The sequence below is a fragment of the Pangasianodon hypophthalmus genome, chromosome 14, assembly GCF_027358585.1.
Source record: "Pangasianodon hypophthalmus isolate fPanHyp1 chromosome 14, fPanHyp1.pri, whole genome shotgun sequence".
Lineage (NCBI taxonomy): Eukaryota > Metazoa > Chordata > Actinopteri > Siluriformes > Pangasiidae > Pangasianodon > Pangasianodon hypophthalmus.
The window spans coordinates 4,347,944-4,370,304 of record NC_069723.1 but is presented as its reverse complement, the minus strand read 5'-3'; the positions used below and the strand labels follow the sequence as shown (position 1 = coordinate 4,370,304).

The window sequence follows — 22,361 nt, the reverse complement described above, 5'->3', positions numbered from 1 at the left end:
GTGTTGTGGTGAACTGGGATGTTTGGATGCTGTCACCCGGCCTGACTCTCACGTGTTCATTCAGGTTTGTTGATGGTGGACTGGCTGGCCGCTTTATGTCCCAGGGTGCCCTCATGTCTGTGTTAGCTTTTGGCTCTCCCTTTTAGTTATGTTGTCATAGCTAGTCTTGCTGGAGTCCCTGCTTGCACTCTGCACATAATATAAATAGTCTTTAACCATTATGTGCTACTCCTGAGATACCAGTGGTCCTGACCCATTCCGCTCTCCGGACCTGCCTAATGTCCTACTTCTGGTTGGAGTTCTCATCGGCTGAGATTGCTCACTGCTGCTGGGGGTGGCCCCACATGGACGGCCTGAAGATCATTGGGATTGCTGGGAATGGTGCTGCTTGGGGGCCGGGGAAATAGCTTGGGGATCTCATATGGGGAGTTGATCTGTGATGGCTTGGGACTGCGACTGCTGTGGTGGCTTTGGGGCTGCGGTTGCTGCGAGCAGTTTTGCACTCAAGTCTCCATCAGTGGACAGTGGATAAGTTCAACAAACCAGACTTCAAGTGAAAACTGTGAAGAATTTACTCGTTGCACAATTGCACTATTTGTCCATGTAGTACACAGTTATAGAAGGGATTTATTTATAATCGCACTATCCATTATCACCCAGATGAGGATGGGTTTCCTTTTAAGGTTTCTTCCTCATATCATCTCAGGGAGTTTTTCCTTGCCACTGTCACCTCTGGCTTGCTCATTAGGGATAAATTCACATATTTACAATTTATTGTTATTTGCTGTCTTTCAACTTCTACTGCTGTCTTTCAACTTCACCTGCTGTCTTTCAACTTCTACTGCTGTCTTTCAACTTCAACTTCTACTGCTGTCTTTCAACTTCACCTGCTGTCTTTCAACTTCTATTGCTATCTTTCAACTTCAACTTCTACTGCTGTCTTTCAACTTCACCTGCTGTCTTTCAACTTCTACTGCTTTCAACTTCATCTTCTACTGCTGTCTTTCAACTTCTACTGCTGTCTTTCAACTTCACCTGCTGTCTTTCAACTTCTACTGCTGTCTTTCAACTTCAACTTCACCTGCTGTCTTTCAACTTCAACTTCTACTGCTGTCTTTCAACTTCTACTGTTATCTTTCAATGTCTACTCCTGTCTTTCAACTTAAACTTCTACTTCTAGTGTTGTCTTTCAACTTCTTCTGCTGTCTTTCAAATTCAACTTCTACCGCTGTCTTTCAGTTTCTATTGTTGTCTTTCAACTTCAATTGTTGTTTTTCAACTTCAACTGCTGTACTTCAACTTCTACTGCTGTCCTTCAGCTTCTACTGCTGTATTTCAACTTCACTTCTACAGCTGTCATTCAACTTCTACAGCTGTCTTCCACTTCAACTGGTGTGTTCAACTTCAACTACTACTGCTCTCTTTCAACTTCAACTTCTACTGCTGTCTTCCAACTTCTACTGCTGTCTTTCAACTTCACTTCTACATCTGTCTTCCACTTCAATTGCAGTCTTTCAACTTCAACTTCTACTGCTGCCTTTCACCTTTTACTGCTGTCTTCTAACTTCTACTTCTACTGCTCTCTTCCAACTTCAACTGCTACTACTCCCGTCGTTCAACTTCAAATTCTACTGCTGTCTTCCAACTTCTACAGATGTCTTTCAGCTTCAACTGCTGTCTTTCAACTGCTGTCTTTCAACTTCTACAGCTGTCATTCAACTTCAACTTCTACTGCTGTCTTTCAATTTCAACTTCTACATCTGTCTTCCAACTTCCACCGCTGTCTTCCAACTTCTACTGCTGTCTTTCAACTTCAGCTTCTACTGCTTTCTTCCAACTTCAATTTTATTTGTATAGCGCTTTTAACAATGGACATTGTCACAAAGCAGCTTTACAGAAATAAATGGATTCACAAAAATATATTGTAAATATTTGAATTTATCACTGTGAATTTATCCCTAATGAGCAAGCCAGTGGCGACGGTGGCAAGGAAAAACTCCCCGAGATGATATGAGGAAGAAACCTTGAGAGGAACCAGGCTCAAAAGGGAACCCATCCTCATCTGGGTGCAACGGATAGTGCGATTATAAATAAATCCCTTCTATTATTGTGTACTATATGGACAAATAGTGCAATTGTGCAACCAATAAATTCATCAGTTTTTGCAAGAAGTCCGGCTGGTTAAAATCTATCCACTGTCCACTGATGGAGTCCTGAGTATGAAGCTGCTCGTGGCAACTGCAGCCCCAAAGCCACTACAGCAATCGCAGTCCCAAGCCATTACAGTACAGCTCCCAATATGTGATCCCCAAGCCATCTCCACAGCCCCCAGGTGGCGCCATCCCCAGCAATCCAAACAGTTCTTCAGGCAATCCATATGGGGCCACCCCCAGCAGCAGCGAGTGATCTCAACCGATGAGATCTCCAACCAGAAGTAGGGCATCAGTTCAACTTCAGCTGCTGTCTTTCAACTTCTGCTATCTTTCAACTTCAGCTGCTGTTTTCCAACTTCTACTGCTGTCTTTCCTTGTTGAAATAATCCCAGCTTCACATTTTCTAAGTGTTTACATTTAATTAGCAAATTTAATTTCCAGGGCTGTAGCTTCAATTTATGCATTATATTGGATTAAACATCAACTGTCCTAATTTAATTGTTTTTTTTTATCTTAATTAAAATTGGAAGTACTCTTAGCCCAAATTAAAATTTAGTTAAAAAGTGTTTAACATAAATAGACTTAGGCACTTTAAGTGAAATTAGAAGACAACATCGACTCAATTCATGTGGAACATTATGAAGGTTAAGTTACACTCAGTCTTCATTCGAATTTATACAAATTAAAAAAGACGGTAACAATAATGTGACAGATTGACGTGAAAATTTCTGCGATTTTTGTAGAGGGAACAAATGTCTGAATAAAATATTTGTGTTCAAGCGTTTGTTTTAAACTATATTCAGTACAAATATAAAATAATACTTAAGTATAAACATAGTAATTATATAATTAGAATTACTATAAAGTTACTTTGTTGGAAAGCCAGAAGATCTAGCCCCGCCCCTCACCCCAGATATTAACTCTTTTAATAACTCTTTTAATACAAATCTGCTTATGCTTTTTTTTTTTTTTTTTTTTTTTTTTTGCTTCTTACATGCAGTTCTGTGTTTTGTAATGATGATCAGACTGACTTTAATTATACGACGGGAATATGAATCATGACGTGTTTCCATGAGTTACTGTTCTATTAAACATTCTAAAGATGAGAAATATTCCGACACTAAAAGACATCACATCACAGTTACTATGAAAACTCTGTTTCCGAATAACATTTACACATTTCCTAATAACAGACTTTCCTGAACACTGTGGTGTTAAAGCTGATTGTTGTGTAAATTCTCAGTACTGTGTATAGTTCATGGAGTCAAACATGTGGAAGTCTTTAGATTTCTGCATGATTTACATTATTTAACCCAACACTGTGTTAATTCTGCACTGCAAAGCTTTAATTCAACACTGTAGACGTTAATGGAACCATGTAAGAGTTAATTCTACATTATTTAACTACGTAAAGTGTGACTGCAGGTGATTAATTCAGTTCTGTAAGTGTTGATTCCTTTTTCATTTAGAATTTCATACAAAATTGTATTAATAATTTTATATCTTTGAATGCCTAATAGATCACATTCCAAATTGTGTGTTAAGATTATATAGTGATAGCTTTCTCCATATTCTACATAAGAAACATAAAAATTTTCCAGAGATCAGGAACACATCACTGATAAACATCCAGGCTACATCTTTCACTGATTTAAAAAAAAAAAAAGTATAAGTTTGGATTAAAACTTATTTTTCAGGGTTTAATTTTAATCTGAGATGGTCTAAATTTCCAAAATGGCATATTATCAGTTAAGGAAATGAAAGTTAAGCCTGTTTAGAAATAAAAATGTTTAAAATTACACATAAAATTTGATATTTTGTGTAGCATTGCTGCTGTTTACATGTTTAGGCTCCATCACAGAGGACGATCAGAATGAATCAAGTGATGGAACTTAAAATAAAACTTCAATTCACAAATTCCTGATTAGCTCTAAACTCTGGTTAATCTCATTTCTTAAAATGTCTAATGTTCTAGTATGAAAACTAACACTGCATTCATTCTAGTGTTTGAGACTCTAAAATTGGAAAACTGAATAAAATAAGGGATTCCTGTATGATTTAAAATTCCTATAGTGATATAAATTACCTTAAATAAATGGACATAATGTAATGTTAATGCTGAATACACACAAACATGGCAATGGTGGAAATGTTTAAAACTTTGTTTAGGCTACACACTTGGTCCACTGGAGTTTTCTTGGAGAAAAACTAAAATTAGACGTTAAATTTGTCGGAAAGCAGAAGGATGGCGCCGTGATCCTACTCTGAGCTCCAGTCCCGCCTCAGTCCACCATTTCACTGGTTCTGCGGCATATAAAATGGACCAACACCGCATTAGAGCCGTGTGTGAAACCTTGTTTGACACTACTATTGAACTGTGAGTGTGTGTAAGTGTGTGTGTTTATAAGTTATGGCTTGTGAGGAACCTGGAGAAAAGAGCACACTTCAGTCTGAACAGCAGGTGGTGAGTAAAGAGTATGTGTGCGTGTGTGTGTGTGTGTGTGTGTGTGTGTGTGTGCTAAACATTTCTGACTGATGGTATAAAGTGCAGTACACTTTTACATAAAATGGCTCAATGAGGGTTCTTTAGATGGTTAATAGTTCTTGTTTTCTTAATATCTCCTAACCGTTAAGGAAAGCCATCATTTGTAGAGTTCTACACAGAACCTTTAAGAGATTCTTCCAGAAGTCAAAACTGATAAACCTTTTAGGGCTCTACATTTATTGTCTTTTTTTTTTTTTTTAAATGTGGAAGAATAAAAAAATGTACATTTTTACCCAGCACTGGTCAGTTTCTAATAAAGAAATTCATTTCTTTAAATAAATATTATTTTACCTGATAAAATAAAAGAATGAAATTTTTAATAATTTGGTTAAATAATATTTAATACACTAGTGCTAAATACTTTTTATATTTTTACTTTTTTAAATGTTTTTATTTATTATTTTTTATTGATTTATACTTCATGCACTTCAGGATCCCTGTATCTTGACCTAAATCAGAAATTATTTCATCTGATCTAAACACAAACCTTAAAAATTCTTTAGTCTGTGTCTTTTGGGGGAACCCTTAATAGTTCTATGTAGAACCCTACAAAGTGTTTTCCTATCTGAAATGGTTTTAAAAAGCTAAGAACCTTTAATTATCCAGTGAACCCTTAAAGAAGCCTTTTTTCTAGTAGAGTGTGTGTATTAACTGGGTACGTGTGAAGCACAAACTCCAAAATATTGCTCATTATTTTCTGCTTAATGTCTAGAACCTGTCCAGAGTTTAACATTTACTAAACTCCAGCACATTTGTACACTACATTCCACTATGTTCTATGTTTCTAGTTTAAAACTTGGTCAGTTTGTAGAAAGAAGAAGAAGTTCCATGTACACACTTAAAAAAAAGGTTCTTCAACGGTTCTTCAAGGGTTCCTTTGATAAATAAGGATCCTTAGACACATACAGTGTTCTAGTTGGAAGTGGCAAGGAAACTCTATACCCTTTAATGTTTCCTCCAGAGGAAAGACCAAAGAACCCTTAGGTGTAAATGTTAGAGAGTGTAACCCTCGTTTCGTGTCTCCTAGAGGACTCCTTAAAGACTCTATGTAAGAGCTCTAGGACATTAGGTTTTCCTATCAGAAAGAGTTCCAAGTAAAACTCTTCTCTGGATGTGAAGAACCCTTAATTATCCAGTGAAATTTTAAAGAAATCCTGATTGTGTGTATTAACTGGGAAAGTTTGCAGTACAAACTCCAAATTATTTGCTCATTATTTTTTCGTAATAATTTTTTTCTTTTAAGCATGTATATTGTGGACACATTTCTTGTTCCCTTTAAGTTTAAATGTAACCTTCTCCAAGAAAAACAAACATCCTGTGGTTAAACACTTCCTTCATTACTGCGTCTCTGTGTTTATTCCACAATAATATTACAGTTTGTACGTTAATGTGAGTTTCTTTATATCAGTATTTGGTAGAATCGTATCAGAGTCACAGTTCTCGGTAAATGGACAATTAACACAGTATTAAGAATGATTTGAATTAATGCTAGAATGATAAGACCTAATTAAGATATTAACTAGAACATTTTTTTTTTTGAGTTCGATGTGTGTATCGATGCTTATTAGCATGTGTTTAAAAATAATAAGATGAACACAAAGTAGTGCCTTCTTTTTATTGGTTTATTTTCCAATTTTCTTATAAAAATATGTGTTTGGCACAAGACTGGTGGATTTCTGAGTAGCGTGTAAGTGAGTGCGTGTGTGTGTGTGTGTGTGTGTGTGTTTACTACTGGACTCGCTGATGTTCCTCTTACACCAGTTCTGTGAAGTGTTATTGGTGCTGACGTCCAGTGGAGCAAAAAATTTACTGATATTTCCTGTACATAGAATTTCCCAGAAGCATCACGCCAGTGAATTCTCTTTACAATTAGAGCATGTGTCTGAAGAGAGAATGGTAAAGCGATATTGCTGGTAAGCAGCATTAGTGTTGCAGGACAACATTAATAATGACAAAGCCTCAAACAAAATGGCTTTCCCAATTGACTTATGCTACAGGCTACTCTCTAGTGAGTAACCCTGTAATAGATAGTTAGAGAGCGACAGCATACAGTCATCCATCGTCTTTTTAGATGTTTTCAACTGTTTTCCATACAGCAGGTGTGTTTCCTGAAGAGCTAATATCATTAACCAGGGTTGCCAGGTTTCAGCAAAATTTCCAGCAAAATTTCATCTCAAAATCCACTCAAAAGACCTGAAACAACCCAAATGATTCGGCACTGCAGACACATTTTTCTTCTTTTCCTCAGCCTTTGCTTGGGAAAACAAGGTCACTGTGGATCAAAAGCTGATGTACAGTCATTATCCACTCCATAATCACCCTTGCCTTTTCCCAACCATCTTTATAATATATCTTACGATAGAAAAGATCTTGAACAAAACTTGCCCAAATTGATGTAAAAACATTAATGTCATTAACTGTCGTGTCCTTTGCTCTTCCTCGAGCATGGGGCAGCGTGAGTCCTACCTCAGAGGGTCTCTGTTAGTGATTCTTGCAGTTCCCATTTTTAACCACTAGGTGCCAACAATAACCATGATTGCACAAACTCTAGAAAGGCGAGCAAGTCAATGGAACATGGGCTTATATCTGTCCAATAGCAATATTATTTAAAACTGTTAGCCACTCAATAAAGGTCATTAGTATTTCAACAGAATTTGAATTGTACGCTGTTGTGAATGAGAACTTTAAGAACATTTGTTGATATAAGTGATAGATCTCTGTGTCACTGCACCTATGAACTAAATCAATCACCCAAAGAAAAACTGATCTGGAACCTGTGAGACGTTCGCCATATTCTCAGAATATAATAATAAAAAAATGTGGTTTATTTCTATTTACATTTCAAATAAACATTGTTATTCATTATAATATTGGTAAATTTCCTTGTTTTGGACCCTTAAAACTTGCTTTAACGTTTTTAAATAATTGTTAACTAAATTTAGTTAACAATTATTGGAACTCGCAAGCTGTAAAGTTTTCTACCAATACAATTAAATCATCTTAATTCAAACACGCAGTCCACTGTGTCATAGCTTAATTATTAGCAACGCAGTCCAAAAGCCTGCTGAATGGTTTTGTTCAGGTCTGAAAAGTTCCGAAAAGTTTGGAATTTAAAGGAAATGTATGACTTGAGATTTGCAAGTTGATTGTCTTTAGATGCTCATCACATTTCACAAGTTCCATTTTCATAATACAGATAATTATCTTAAAAATCTAGCAAGAAAACTGAAATATTCAAGTTAAAAAAAACAATCAGTGTGTAACAGTTTAACATGAAAAGCAGAGGAAATGAACCTCTTTCATTTCAGATTCACAAACTCCAGGTGAAGCTTTACTCAAATTAGAAAACCTCATATTTACTGTGTGTGTGTGTGTGTGTGTGTGTGTGTGTTGAACCTTGTCGGACAGAAGTACGGCTGTACGAACGAACCAGCAGACAGAAGCGGATTCAGGCAGCGTCTCACAGAACAGAGACAAACTGTGGAGTCCAGCAAAAAGATCACATGTGAGTGTTTATCACTGTGGTATAAGAGGAATAAAACATTCAGGGATGTGCTGTTATAGGAAAATAATCAGCTTCAGGGTGGTAACTAACTCTGCTTCATCACATCGCCCCGTCAGTCAGTACGAGCACACCACGCAGTGTTTATTTGTTTAAGAATTACAGTAGGATTTCAAAGAACTGTATCAGTTAGGAATTCTTTTTTGTCAAATTAGATATATAATTTGACATAGAAGATTCTTCAGTTACAGTCAGAGGCAAAATCTGCATCCTGTTTTAACTAAAAAAATCAAAATTTATGCTTTTTATAGCGCATATCTGATTATAACTGAGCTGATTAAAAAAAGGTAAGATATGGACATGCAAGTCAGTAGAGAAGAATATGTATATCACAGTCAAAAACCTTTGAACTAGTTTGGATTTTTTTTCATAATTCTTTTCTATTAATATCATAACTTGGATTATTTGAGAGATTGCTGTTACTAATAGTGAATTAAAACAATAAAAATTAAAACCTATGGAACCCAACAGACGAAATATCTGTATGCTTTAAATTATTTTTATTCCTTTTTATCTTGAGGGGATGCAAACTTTTGCACTAGTCTGTATAAAAAGTGAAAACAGTACTGCTAATAACAATTCATAAACGTCTGTTCAGAGCATATATGTGACACTGAAAATGATATATTATATTGCATATAAGGTATATTACAATATATACTTTTAGGTTAAGCAAATATTGATATCATTTCCATTTATACGTTCCATTTTCATATAGGATTCTTGCTCTAAAATCTCATTCGTGAAGTTGTAATCTTGTAATCTGGCTCCTGTGGTGCCTTGTGGGTCATTTTAACTGTGACTGTGCAGCGATTTCACGGTGGAAGACGTTCCTGATTTGGCACATCGGGGAAGAATGGATCATCCTCATCCTGTTGGGAATTATCCCGTCCTTCTTCAGTTGGGCCATGGACTTTGGCATCGACTTAGGCCTGCACGGTGTGTATGTGTGTGTGTGTGTGTGTGTGTGTGTGTGTGTGTGTGTGTGTGTGTGTCTGTTTATATATTCACCTAGCAGTGAGGAACAGGATAATCCCCAAATCATGACCAGTAATAGATACAGTAATCACACAGCAGAAGTGCTTATAACTGGCTGTAAAAAGAAAATAAACAACAAACAAAGACAATAAGACCACCGGAAGTTTCAGGTCATGTCTGTCCTGTTCACGCTAACAAACATGCAACTGAAAAACGTTTTTCATTCATATTGCTATTTTTAAATGGTTTTGGTGACGCTTGAATTTAAGATTCAGTAATAAACTTAACAATCAAGTTAAAAAGTAGCTTACTTTTATTTCAAGCTCAATGATTAATTAATTATTGACAAATTAATAAATAATTATTGTGGGCTTAAAGTTTAAAAATTAATTTCAGATAATACATTAATATTTAGATATAAGGTTAAAAACCTTTATAAAAAATGTATTGTATTTTTTAAAATTGTATTATGAAATATTTAATTAACATTTAATAATAAAACTAATAAGTTCAAGTTTATGTTTCTTAATTGCTTAATTAAAAGTATTTACTCATTCTTTTTAACAAGTTAACAAAGATTAAAGAAGCTTTTGTAAATTAGTAAGTACTTATTACTTGATTCTAAAGAATTTTATTAACAAACCTTAAACTCAATTGATACCAGGTTTTTCATCCAAACACTGATCTTTGTGTGTGTGTGTGTGTGTGTGTGTGTGTGTTTCTCCATCTAGGTACAAGGAAGCTGTATGAGATGGCACACAACAACATCTTCCTGCAGTATCTGGCCTGGGTTTCTGTTCCTATACTACTGATCTGCTTTGCCACATTATTTACTCAGCTCGTAGGACCACAGGCTGCAGGTACAGCACACATACACACACTCACACACACACACACACACACACACTTATAAAATTAAGTGAACTTAATAGACTTACATAAGGAATTATCTATAACTTACAGTACATACAAAGTGATGGGAACAGTTCATCTGAGAGGTTGTCATAGTAACCTCTGTATAATAGCAGCTGTTTGATATGATATGTGTGTGTGTGTGTGTGTGTGATTATCTATTCTATTGTTCAGCACTGACTAAAACACATGTAAATCATCCAATAACATTGCCAAAGTGTGCTGATAGCCAAAAATAAATTACTTTCCCTCTGCATCATCATTATTTTCTGACATTTGGTTATTTTTGGATTTTTTATTTTTTTTTGTAGCTGTAGTTTTTAGATGTGTAGTTTTTGGATGTGTAGTTTTTGAAAGCGTAGTTGGGCGGTGTGTTGTACACATTGATGTCTCTCACAGGTTCCGGGATCCCAGAGATAAAGACGATTGTAAAAGGAGTGAATGTTAAAGATCACCTGAGCCTCAAAACTCTGGTGGCCAAACTGGTGGGTCTGACCTGCTCCCTGGGCAGTGGCATGCCTCTAGGAAAAGAGGTACACACACACACACATACACACACACTACACACATGCTACTACTTATAACTGGATGTAGCTGTAGTATAATTGCGTGTAGCTGAAGTGTAATTGCGTGTAGCTGTAGTATAATTGCGTGTAGCTGTAGTATAATTGGATGTAGCTGTAGTATAATTGGATGTAGCTGTAGCGTAATTGGATGTAGCTGTAGTATAATTGCTTGTAGCTGTAGTATAATTGGATGTAGCTGTAGTATAATTGGATGTAGCTGTAGCGTAATTGGATGTAGCTGTAGTATAATTGCGTGTAGCTGTAGTATAATTGGATGTAGCTGTAGTATAATTGCATGTAGCTGTAGCGTAATTGGATGTAGCTGTAGTATAATTGCATGTAGCTGTAGCGTAATTGGATGTAGCTGAAGTGTAATTGCATGTAGTGGTAGTATAATTGCGTGTAGCTGTAGTACAGTTGCGTGTCCTTGTATGTGTAGCTGTGCATAGTGTAATTATGTATAATTGTCATATCCTGACTCTCTTTGTATAATTTTTTCCAGAGTCCTTTTGTACACATAGGAAGCATCTGTGCCGCACAGCTCAGCCGGTTCAGGGCCTACATTGGCGGCGTTAAAGCGGTAAACTGTCTAAAAATTATAAAAGAAAATAATTTTCAAAAATACATACACAAACACAAAAGAAGAAACTTTATTTGTAACTATATTTATTTATAGTTACATTTATGTTTAAGTTTAGAATGTAACTTTCATATAAGAAATGCTCAGAAATATTAAATATTAATATAGAATTCTATATTTAAATATAGAATTAAAAATAGAAAGATGATTATTATTATCTTCTTACAATTGAGTGCAAATGTTTGTATAGTCTTAGAATTTACCACAAAATATAGAAATATAAATATCTGTATATCTATATCTGTAACCTATAGCAGATCACATGACTTGACATCATTATTATTATTATTATTAGTAGTAGTAGTAGTAGTAGTAGTAGTATACACTATTATTTATATGAGATGATGTCTGTGTGTGTGTGTGTGTGTGTGTGTGTGTGTGTGTGTGTGTGTAATCCAGAGTGAGTCTGAGCACATCGAGCTGCTGATTGTTGGTTCTGCTGTTGGAATCGCCTGCTGCTTCGGCTCACCCATCGGAGGTGAGAACAAACTTCGCGCGAGTGTGTGTTTTATATATCATTGTGAATTAGAGATGTAAGAAAATGATTATGGCTGTATACTTTTTTGTTGAAAATGTGTGATGCAGGTATCCTGTACGGTATAGAAGTGGCCACGTCATTCATCATGGTCCGCTGTTACTGGAAATCTTATGTTGCTGCTACCATCAGCGCCTTCATCTTCAGATTCCTGCCTATGTGGAGCGGATATAACGGTGTGTGTGCGTGTGTGTTATTATTTATAACCCTCCTATTCTGTTTTCTATTAGCTCACACTGTCTCTGAATATTTTATACAAATATATTAATTTATTTAAAAAATTTCAGTATTTCTGAACTTCATCTCAATTATTTTCTGTATAAATAATAAAAACATCGTCTCTGTAACAGAAATTTGAGTTTGTATGTTAAATATATATGAAAAATATATATTTTAATGACATTTTATTTTTTCCAATGCTAATATTGCTAATAATAATAATAATAATAATAATAATAATTTTTCTTTCTTTACAGAAACTATTATTCCTCTGTTTAACACCGATTACCGTCTGGAATTTCCCTACGAACTCCAAGAGATTCTGGCCTTCACTATCCTTGGGTAAATGTGTGTGTTCTATATAGTAGTTAGCAATAAACTAAAGTTAAATCTACAAAAAAAAAACACAAATTAAACGGAAAAAATATTCCCTTCAAAAAGAAATTATCACCACCTCCAACAAAACAACAACAACAACAGTAATAATAATAACAATAATAATAATAATAATAATAATAACAATAATAGTACAATATCCAGTGCACAATTTTTGTCAAAAATTGTTTTATTTATGTCAGTGAAGTTTTCGCAAATTTTATGGCTTATAATAAGAATAAAATGAACAATCACTAAATAAATGTTATGTTTGTTGTTTGTCCCTGTTTATCTGTAGGATTCTGAGTGGGCTTTTTGGAGCGTTTTTTGTCTTCATGAACGGCGTAATGGTGCGTTTCATCAGGAGCCCTCGACGTGTTAGCAGGTTCCTCGCCAAGACGTGAGTGGTTTATTCCAATACAAGCACATCCAGATTCCTGTTTGCACAACGGGAAGACAAATGCTTAGAGATGATTTTTCTAGAATAAGATGTTTAGTTGTTTTTTAATGAATACTTGACAGGAATACCAAACTTGTACTCCTGTCTATGTCTTTAGTGAAGATTTGAGAACGGCAAATTTTTTTTTTACCCAAAAACAGTAAGGGTTAGGCTTTGTGTTTTTTATGTGAAAAATTTGATGTTCTCAGATTTGTCCCAAATTCATACCATTCGTCAGGGAGGTCAAGACATACAGGAGTGCACTTATTTTTTCCATTACACTCCAAAGTTCAGATATGGCGTTCATACCTGAATGTCAAATATTGTATGTATTATGAAATTATAATACAGCTGTACAGCTAAATGCAATTACAATATAGCTAAATACAATCAATCAATGCTAGCTGTCAGGTATAAGGGCCTAAATTTCTAATACTTGAACATGATGGAGATCAGAACCTCATATCTCACCTTTAAAGTGTGATAGGAATATCAAACTCACAAAAAAGTATGCCTTTGTGTTTTTTTTAGTGGGAAGATTCGACATTCTCAGATTTTTCCCAAATATGCATGTTAGGGAGGTCAAGACATATACAGGAGTGCACTTAGATTTTTCCGATGACATTCCAAAGCTGAGATATGATGTTCAATTATACTATAGCTATACAGCTACAGGCAGTCATACTACAGCTATATGTAATCATACTACAGCTACACGTAATCATATTACAGTACACGTAACCCATAGTACAGCTATACGTAATCATACTACAGCTACATGTAATCATACTACAGCTACACGTAATCATATTACAGTACACGTAACCCATACTACAGCTACATGTAATCATACTACAGCTACACATAACCCATACTACAGCTATACATAATCATACTTCAGCTATACGTAATCATACTACAGCTACACGTAATCATACTACAGTGTAGTATGTATTACAGTACACGTAACCCATACTACAGCTATACGTAATCATACTACAGCTACATGTAATCATACTACAGCTACACGTAATCATACTACAGCTATACGTAACCCATACTACAGCTACACGTAATCATACTACAGCTATACGTAATCATATTACAGTACACGTAACCCATACTACAGCTACATGTAATCATACTACAGCTACACATAACCCATACTACAGCTATACATAATCATACTTCAGCTATACGTAATCATACTACAGCTACACGTAATCATACTACAGCTATACGTAATCATACTACAGTGTAGTATGTATTACAGTACACGTAACCCATACTACAGCTACATGTAATCATACTACAGCTACACGTAATCATACTACAGCTATACGTAACCCATACTACAGCTACACGTAATCATACTACAGCTATACGTAATCATATTACAGTACACGTAACCCATACTACAGCTACACGTAATCATACTACAGCTACATGTAATCATACTACAGCTATACATAATCATATTACAGTACACGTAACCCATACTACAGCTATACGTAATCATACTACAGCTACATGTAATCATACTACAGCTACACGTAATCATATTTCAGCAATACGTAATCATACTACAGCTATACGTAATCATATTACAGTACACGTAACCCATACTACAGCTATACGTAATCATACTACAGCTACATGTAATCATACTACAGCTACATGTAATCATACTACAGCTATACGTAATCATATTAGAGCTACATGTAATCACACTACAGCTACACATAATCATACTACAGCTATATGTAATCATATTACAACTACATGTAATCATACTACAGCTACACATAATCATACTACAGCTATACGTAATCATACTACAGCTACACATAATCATACTACAGCTATACGTAATCATATTACAGTACACGTAACCCATACTACAGCTACAAGTAATCATACTACAGCTATACATAATCATACTTCAGCTATACGTAATCATACTACAGCTACATGTAATCATACTACAGCTACACGTAATCATACTACAGCTACATGTAATCATATTTCAGCAATACATAATCATACTACAGCTATACGTAATCATATTACAGTACACGTAACCCATACTACAGCTATACGTAATCATACTACAGCTACATGTAATCATACTACAGCTATACGTAATCATACTACAGCCACACGTAATCATATTACAGATACACGCAATCAGGCTATGGCTACATGCACTTATATTACAGATATACAGCTACAGGCAATCATTCTACAGTTACACACAATTTTATAATACAGCTATAGAGCTATACGCAATTACACTACAGCTACACACAATTATACCACAGCTACACGCAATTACACTACAGCTACATGCAATTAAACTACAGCTACACACAATTATACCACAGCTACATACAATTATACCACAGCTACATGCAATTACACTACAGCTATACAGCTAAGTGCAGTTATATTACAGCTACATGCTACAGATACAGATGCAATTACAGTACAGCTAGACACAGTTTCAATCATTCATGCTAAGTATAAGCGCCTACATTTCTAATATATTATATTGACTTGAATATGACAAATATCAGAACCTCATATTTCACCTTTGGAGTGTGACAGGAATACCAAACTCATTCTCCTGGCTACATCTTGCCCTACTGTGAATTTGGTGATGATTGGTGAATCATCCAAAAAAACAGTAAAGGTTTAGCCTTTTTAGGTGAGAAATTGGACGTTCTTAGACTTTTCCCAAATTCGCATTGTGTTAGGGAGGTCAAGATGTATATAGGGGTGCACTAAATCTAAGATACGAGGTTGTAATTTCCAACATATTCCAGTCAATTTAATTTACGACATTTATGTAGACCCTTATACCTGAGAGCTAGCATGACTTTTAACTGGAAACGTTGCTCTTTTTAAAATATTTTAAAATATATTATCAACACAACAATAAACAATAAATGTTTAATCAAAGGTATTTAGAAGTTACTATAGTACAAAACTGCAACAACTGTTTTAAGCTATTGTCTTTCAAACTATATTACAATGATTCAAACACTTATAGCAGTTCAAATGATTTAGCAGGAGGCCATGTCAGGTTTCTTTGTCATATTATTATTGGTCAATTTATTATTCTACTAAAATTATTTGTAATGAATACTAGTTTGCTACACATCAATTGTTATGTTTTTAAGATGTCACTAATTTCATTTTCCTAGTGTACACTTACTTTTTTTTTTTTTTTTGGATGTGAAAATGGCAGAGGTTCTCCTCCTGAAGTTTACATATACTGTATGTCTCATTCCTTCAGCCCCTTCTCATCTAACAAACTTTAGCTAATAGAGAGAAAGTCAGTGAGAACGTGTTAAAAGGATAACTGAAACATGACACTATTTTCCATGCAAAAAATTCATTAAAAAAATAAGGTAAAAAAAATGGATTATGTTATTTAACAGAGGTATATTTAATATATGAAAAATAAATGGAATGCAGGGCGGATTTCATCATTTAGTTTGAGATTGGTGATAGCTCCTAACACAGACCTGAGAAACTTCATAAAACTGGATATTAGTGAATAACTTGATTCCTATCATTAAATAAAAACTTCTGTTAAATGTCACTGTGCTGTAAACAGCACAAGAACCTGTTCTCATCCTAAAAGTATGGTGTATGTGTGTGTGTGTGCGTGTGTGTAGCCGTGTGCTGTATCCTGCTATTGTCACGCTGGTCATCTCCACTTTTACCTTTCCTCCTGGATTTGGACAGTTCATGGCAGGCGAGGTAACACACACACACACACACACACAATTACCATAATTAATTAGTAAAAGATACTATCCACATGAGTACCTCCCTTAATCCAGACATATGGCATATGTCATATGGCATCACTTCCTGCTTGCCTCTCCTAACTTCCTGTACAGCTCACTCAGAGGGAAACTCTACTCGCACTTTTTGACAACCACACCTGGTCCAAACATTTCGAAGGCGACCATTTTGATCACGAGGATCATTCTGTGGCGTGGAAACACCCGCAAGTCAATGTCTTCGGCACACTCACCATCTCCTTCATCATGAAGGTCCGAATGAAACACGCTTTTAAAATTAATATTTAAATCACAGAGACAGATTTATTACTAGTTGGAGAATCAAGCTTAAAGGTTAAAGTCTAATATTTGTGTTCAGTTCTTCATGTCAGCCGTGGCCATCTCCATGCCTGTCCCCTGTGGAGCTTTTGTACCTGCTTTCGTCATCGGTGAGTGGGTTTACGGCGTGTGCACGTGGTCGTGACTTTTAGTCTTTTAGTCAGATTTATGTTTGTAGATTGGCAGAATTTGTTTCTGTGCTTAAGTTTAGCTCATTAACACAAATGGACAGATTGATCGCTAGCTGCATCATTTGCTGTGATGAAATGGTTAGGAAGATATAGAAATATCTGAAAGTATAATGGAGTAATAAAGTGGACGTGCGTGTGTGTGATTAGGTGCAGGTCTTGGCCGATTGGTCGGTGAGGTGGCGGCTGTTGTTCTACCTGAAGGAGTTCATTCAAACGGCACTGTTTACTCTTTAATACCAGGAAGCTACGCAGTAGCAGGTAACACACTGAAAAAAAAAAGTGTCATCAAGGTTCTTGTCTCTATATCTTGAACCTGCAGCATTGTGTACTTTCTTGCGTTTGTGTGTAGGAGCAGCAGCGATGTCCGGTGCAGCCACTCATACCATCTCCACAGCCATGATTGTGTTCGAGTTGACTGGTCAGATCAACTTCCTTTTCCCAATACTATTCTGTGTTATAGTGGCTAATATCGTAGCCCAAAGTCTGCAGCCATCACTGTATGATTCGCTCATACGCATCCGGAAACTTCCATATCCTGTAGAGCTCAGCTGGGACCACGAGGAGTGAGTGTCCGTCAGGATCTGTTCATCCTTATTACCTCTCATTATCTTTCTAAATCGACTTAAAAAGTGATACAGGAACAGTTCTGTTGAAAAAGGGCCTCAGTTATTAATCATTTAGTAATGTGTAATTGTTTTGTTGCCAAACTGAACTAAAGATTCAAACCAGATTTATAAAGGTTTTGCTGATTTTTTTTCATACTCAAGTGTGTCTGCTGATCATAAAATCATAAATTACAAATGACACACAGTAACGCTTCCTCCTTTTATAGGGCACAATCACTGTCCTAATTAAATGGCTAGTCCTATTTGGCCTTAATTTATGGATTTGGAATTGCTTTCTTTCAAGTCATTAATATGAAATGACGAAGTTTGGTAAAATGTTCATTAAATTGGTATGTAATTGAAATTTTACACAAATTTACACAATTTCCAGAGATAAAACATAGCAACCTGGGAGCAAAACATAGCATACATTTTCCCAATTAACTGGAATAGCACATTTCTTGTCTAAATTTCCCCCTGCAAACAATTTACAAATAAATTTGTTTGTATCCAGCACGATAAATGAAGCCCAATGTCTCCTTTATGCCAAAAAAGTTTGGTGTCTGATGGTTCCATCTTTAGTACGAGAATAATGTAGCTAACAGAAGTCATGAAAGTCTTTTATAGATAGACTGTAAAATATATATGTAAATTAGCAATGGTGCTGGCTTACAAATTTGAGTTTCAAGTGGAACTACACTATCATCTTTATGACATTTAGCTTTCTGATACAATTACTCTGAAGGCAGAGTCTGTAGGAATGAAAAGAAAAAAGTGATTGTCCAATAAGGCAGCCTCCATAAGGTTCCTGCTTTACGGCAGCATACAATCTGTTTGTCTCTGTTTAGAAAGTCTGACATTCATGTGGAGGACATCATGGTAAATGACGTGAAGTACATCACACTGAACTCCACTTACAGAGACCTGCAGAACCTCCTACTCAGAAAACTCAGAACCATCCCCTTGGTGAAGTCTGAAGGTACCTCCACCCATCCACTATGGACACTCGTCTAACATACATCCTGCAGTCACAGTTTAAAGCCAGTGATGTCTTGGTGGTTCTCAGATTCTGTCTCTGTGCCTTCCCCAGAGTCAAAGATATTGCTGGGTTCTGTTGAGCGTGTTCAGCTGCAGATGCTGCTGTCCAATCAGCTCAGCCGCATGCGGAGACTCAAATACCTCCATCAGCAAGTGCAGAACAAGGATGGCGGCCACGAGGTCAGGAGTGAGGCAAGGGAGGTGGGCTTTAACATGAACACCAAGTGCCTACACCTTTGGTATACCATTTGGTGTGTGGTTTGTTTTCAGATAGAACTGTATGCCTATTGAATTTGTCTAGTAATAGTAAATCAAGGGTACTTGACTGGAAAAATCTTTACGGTTTTGTTCCTTAAAGACCCTAGGCCTAGACGTACTACTAGAAATTCATTATACAGGTTTCCAACACCTTAGGAAGTACGTTGCAATAATAAGTTGGTATATTGATGTATGAAGGCTTGAAGGACTGTATGAATGACTTTTTGTTTTTTACTCCTACCAAACGACCTGCTTCTGTTCTGATAAAAACACAAATGTTTTAGGCTTTCAAGGGCAAGAATCTGTTTTCACAGATGACTTGAGAACCTGAGACCTAGAAAAAACCACTGAAACAGTGGTTTTTACTCTCAAGTGTTTGTACCTTCATTATAACTTCACTCCATGTTTTTAAACAAAAAGGAAAGTGGAGAATATAAAAACAACTGAAAAATGTGAGGTAAGGACACCGATTTAAACACCTAACATTTTCTAACTGTGAATGCCTTTCAGACCTCTGTAGATGGAGCCTCCCAATCGTTTTCTTCTAAACCACTGATAATAGAGAGAGGTACAACACAAGACAGTGTGTCACACACATTCACAAACAAATCCATTAGTACAATTAAAGTACATAAGTACCTCTACTTTACAACCATAGTATGCAGTAGTACAAACTTGCTAAAGATGCTTCTTCTTTCTCATACTGACATACACAATTACTACTGGCAATTGCTCAAGGTAGAGCATGATTGCCCTGGTGGATCTCCAGATGGCCAAGGAGGCAGATCCGGGATCCACGGCCTCCAATGAAAGGGGGACATCAAAGCATAGCAGAGGTTGGCTGGCAATTGGGGCTTTTTGGTGGCAAGTTTCTCTTCTGATCATTGCTTGGTACTCATTGTGCTTCCCATCCTTCATGTAGGGTTTGTCCTGTGCACCAAGTTTGGAGTACTGTTAAGGTGGTAGTGCCGAAACCTATCCTGGAGATCTATTGGCCTACAAAATGTAGTTCCAACCTGAAGCAAGTTTGGTATACAGTTAAGATAATAGTGTCCAAAAGCTCCTGCAGATCTATGATCCAGTTGCAACATGAAGCTACGTTGGGGTCCTGTTCAGCCAGCTGGAGAAGTGTTGGCATAAAATGTGTTGCCCCCAATCCAAATCTAGAATCACTTCCTGTGTACCAAATGTATTTATTTAGGGTTGCCTCATATCGGGGATCTTCAGGGATGTTTTTTTTGTCTCTGTAAATCAGAGCTGCACTCCAGAAAGAAACTGAAATGCTTCTGCAAAGCAGCAATTCATTGCACTTGATGCCCAGGAGAACCTTGTAGTGAGGGATCTTGACATTGGTTCTTTTTTCTTTGTTTAAATAAGGCCTTTCTTCTTCATTCGTAGCCCATCCAAATGGGTGTTGGATGATGGTATTGACTGCCATGTAGCTGGTGTTGATTCTTAAGCAAGTGGTGTGTTTCTGGATTAGTCATGATACTGATTACATCCACCTACCTCCAAGTCATGTAACTATATCATCTCTAATGTCTTGCTCAGGTTACCAAGATTCAGAAGTTACCTTGAAGAGCCTCTTCTGTGCTGATTCTAGAGTGGACATAGAGGTATCCATATCCAGCTCGAATCTCCTTTAACCAGTCACATTACATCTCGTCTTTCTGATTGATTTGCAAATGCTATGAAAAACCAGGAATACCAGTGGTTTCTTTCCATCTAGGAGGATCCAGATGTAGAAGATACCATGACCATGAAAGAGGTGACAACTCAATACATACCATGTACACACATTCATGTACACACATACAGGAAAGGTTGCAAATTCAGAGCTGTACAATTTTAATTCATTGCTTAGACCTGGATTTTCTACTCAAGCCTTTTGAATATAAAAGAGTGGAGCAATAAAAAAATTCCTTTGGGTAGACTGGGGACATTAGTTCATTATGTTTTTAAACTTTTGAGAACATGTGTTTATCCCTGTGACTGGGTCCAGATCATCGAGTGGGAGGAGCAACAGCTTGATGAAAAGGTCAACTTCAACCTCTGCAAGATTGACCCTGCCTCTGTACAGATAGTAGAACGAACCTCGCTGCAAAAGGTGTGTGAAAATCAGTGTGCTAACAACCATCTGCGTCAGACATTTCACTGTGAAGCTCACATCTTGCCTTCTCCATATTTAGATCCACAATATCTTCTCCATGATGGGTTTGGACCATGCATATGTCACCAGTGTTGGGAGACTTGTAGGGGTCGTGTCACGTCAAGAGGTGAGAAAAGAGCATATCTGGGTTTCTGGGAATTGTATATCTTAGATATGCAAGAGATTCTGCCATGACCCTGTAGTCTTTCAAACCAGCTAGAAACTGTTGTTCAAGTATCCAAATGACTTCTTCAGTAACTCCAGGGTCATGCCAAAGAGTCATTGTGTTTGCTCTGTTGTGTCATAGCTGCGTAAGGGCTTTGAGACTTCAGTGAAGACAGCAGGAGCCAAAACACACCCCCCAATGTCCAGCTTTAGAGAGAGCAACACCAGATTCAGGAAGACGCAAACACCAGAGGCCACAGAGCTCCACAAACTTCTGGGCAGCCAAAACAACCTGAACCAGACGAGTTCATTGTGAAGGAGGTTCATGTGGGGATCAATCGGCAAACACAGAGGGGCCAGAGTTTTAAGTAAAGGGGCAACTAGGTAGGGTTGCATGCTGGACAAAAAAAAAACTAGATATTGAGATGATATGCAATAAATTACTGCTAAAGTATTTTACTGTTTGAATGGGATACTAAACCTGAAAATTAAATGAGTTTTAGGTTTTCAACAATAGATAATGATATGCCAATACTTCTCTTTTTACTTTTGCAAAAAACATCAAGATTTCATCATCCATAATACTTACCTGTTACTTCCCATCAATCAGGACTTTTGCCAATCTGAATAAAATCAATTTCACAATTCAACAATAAATACTCAGGCTCCTTACCGTCACACTTGTGTCCTGTTATTCTGTCTAAGGGTCCCATATTTGGACCAACCAAATATATCGCAACAATAGTTTCCAATGTCTGTTTCCAATATCTATAACTAGGATAGCTTTCAGGATAAAAAAAAAACTGAAAAACACAGGATCTTTCTGGTGAACAGAAAAACCAAAGTGCAAAACATATTGGGGAAAAAGGTCTTAGCACATTAGCGATGTTTCAGAGCT

At 36.5% G+C, this 22,361-nt stretch overlaps 1 protein-coding gene across 3 annotated transcripts; it reads left to right on the top strand.

Moving 5' to 3' along the window:
• The first annotated feature begins 4,413 nt into the window (after window positions 1-4,413).
• Window positions 4,414-22,141, top strand: LOC113544495 (chloride channel protein 2). 3 transcript variants are annotated; one of them, XM_026943335.3, is made up of 23 exons: window positions 4,414-4,617; window positions 8,110-8,203; window positions 9,071-9,199; window positions 9,970-10,098; window positions 10,550-10,683; window positions 11,219-11,296; window positions 11,756-11,834; window positions 11,942-12,067; window positions 12,368-12,452; window positions 12,784-12,885; window positions 16,608-16,692; window positions 16,836-16,991; window positions 17,098-17,167; window positions 17,396-17,506; window positions 17,598-17,811; window positions 18,702-18,832; window positions 18,944-19,092; window positions 19,660-19,717; window positions 20,701-20,765; window positions 20,879-20,917; window positions 21,152-21,256; window positions 21,339-21,425; window positions 21,606-22,141. In XM_026943335.3, exons 1-23 carry the CDS (start codon window positions 4,564-4,566, stop codon window positions 21,777-21,779), a joined length of 2,454 nt encoding a protein of 817 aa, XP_026799136.2. In that variant the 5' UTR covers window positions 4,414-4,563; the 3' UTR covers window positions 21,780-22,141. The 3 variants fall into 3 exon arrangements, with proteins under 3 accessions (XP_026799136.2, XP_026799137.2, XP_026799135.2); XM_026943336.3 differs by having other exon boundaries at window positions 4,415-4,617; window positions 8,107-8,203; window positions 18,944-19,071; XM_026943334.3 differs by having other exon boundaries at window positions 4,415-4,617; window positions 8,107-8,203.
• The last annotated feature ends 220 nt before the right edge of the window (window positions 22,142-22,361 follow it).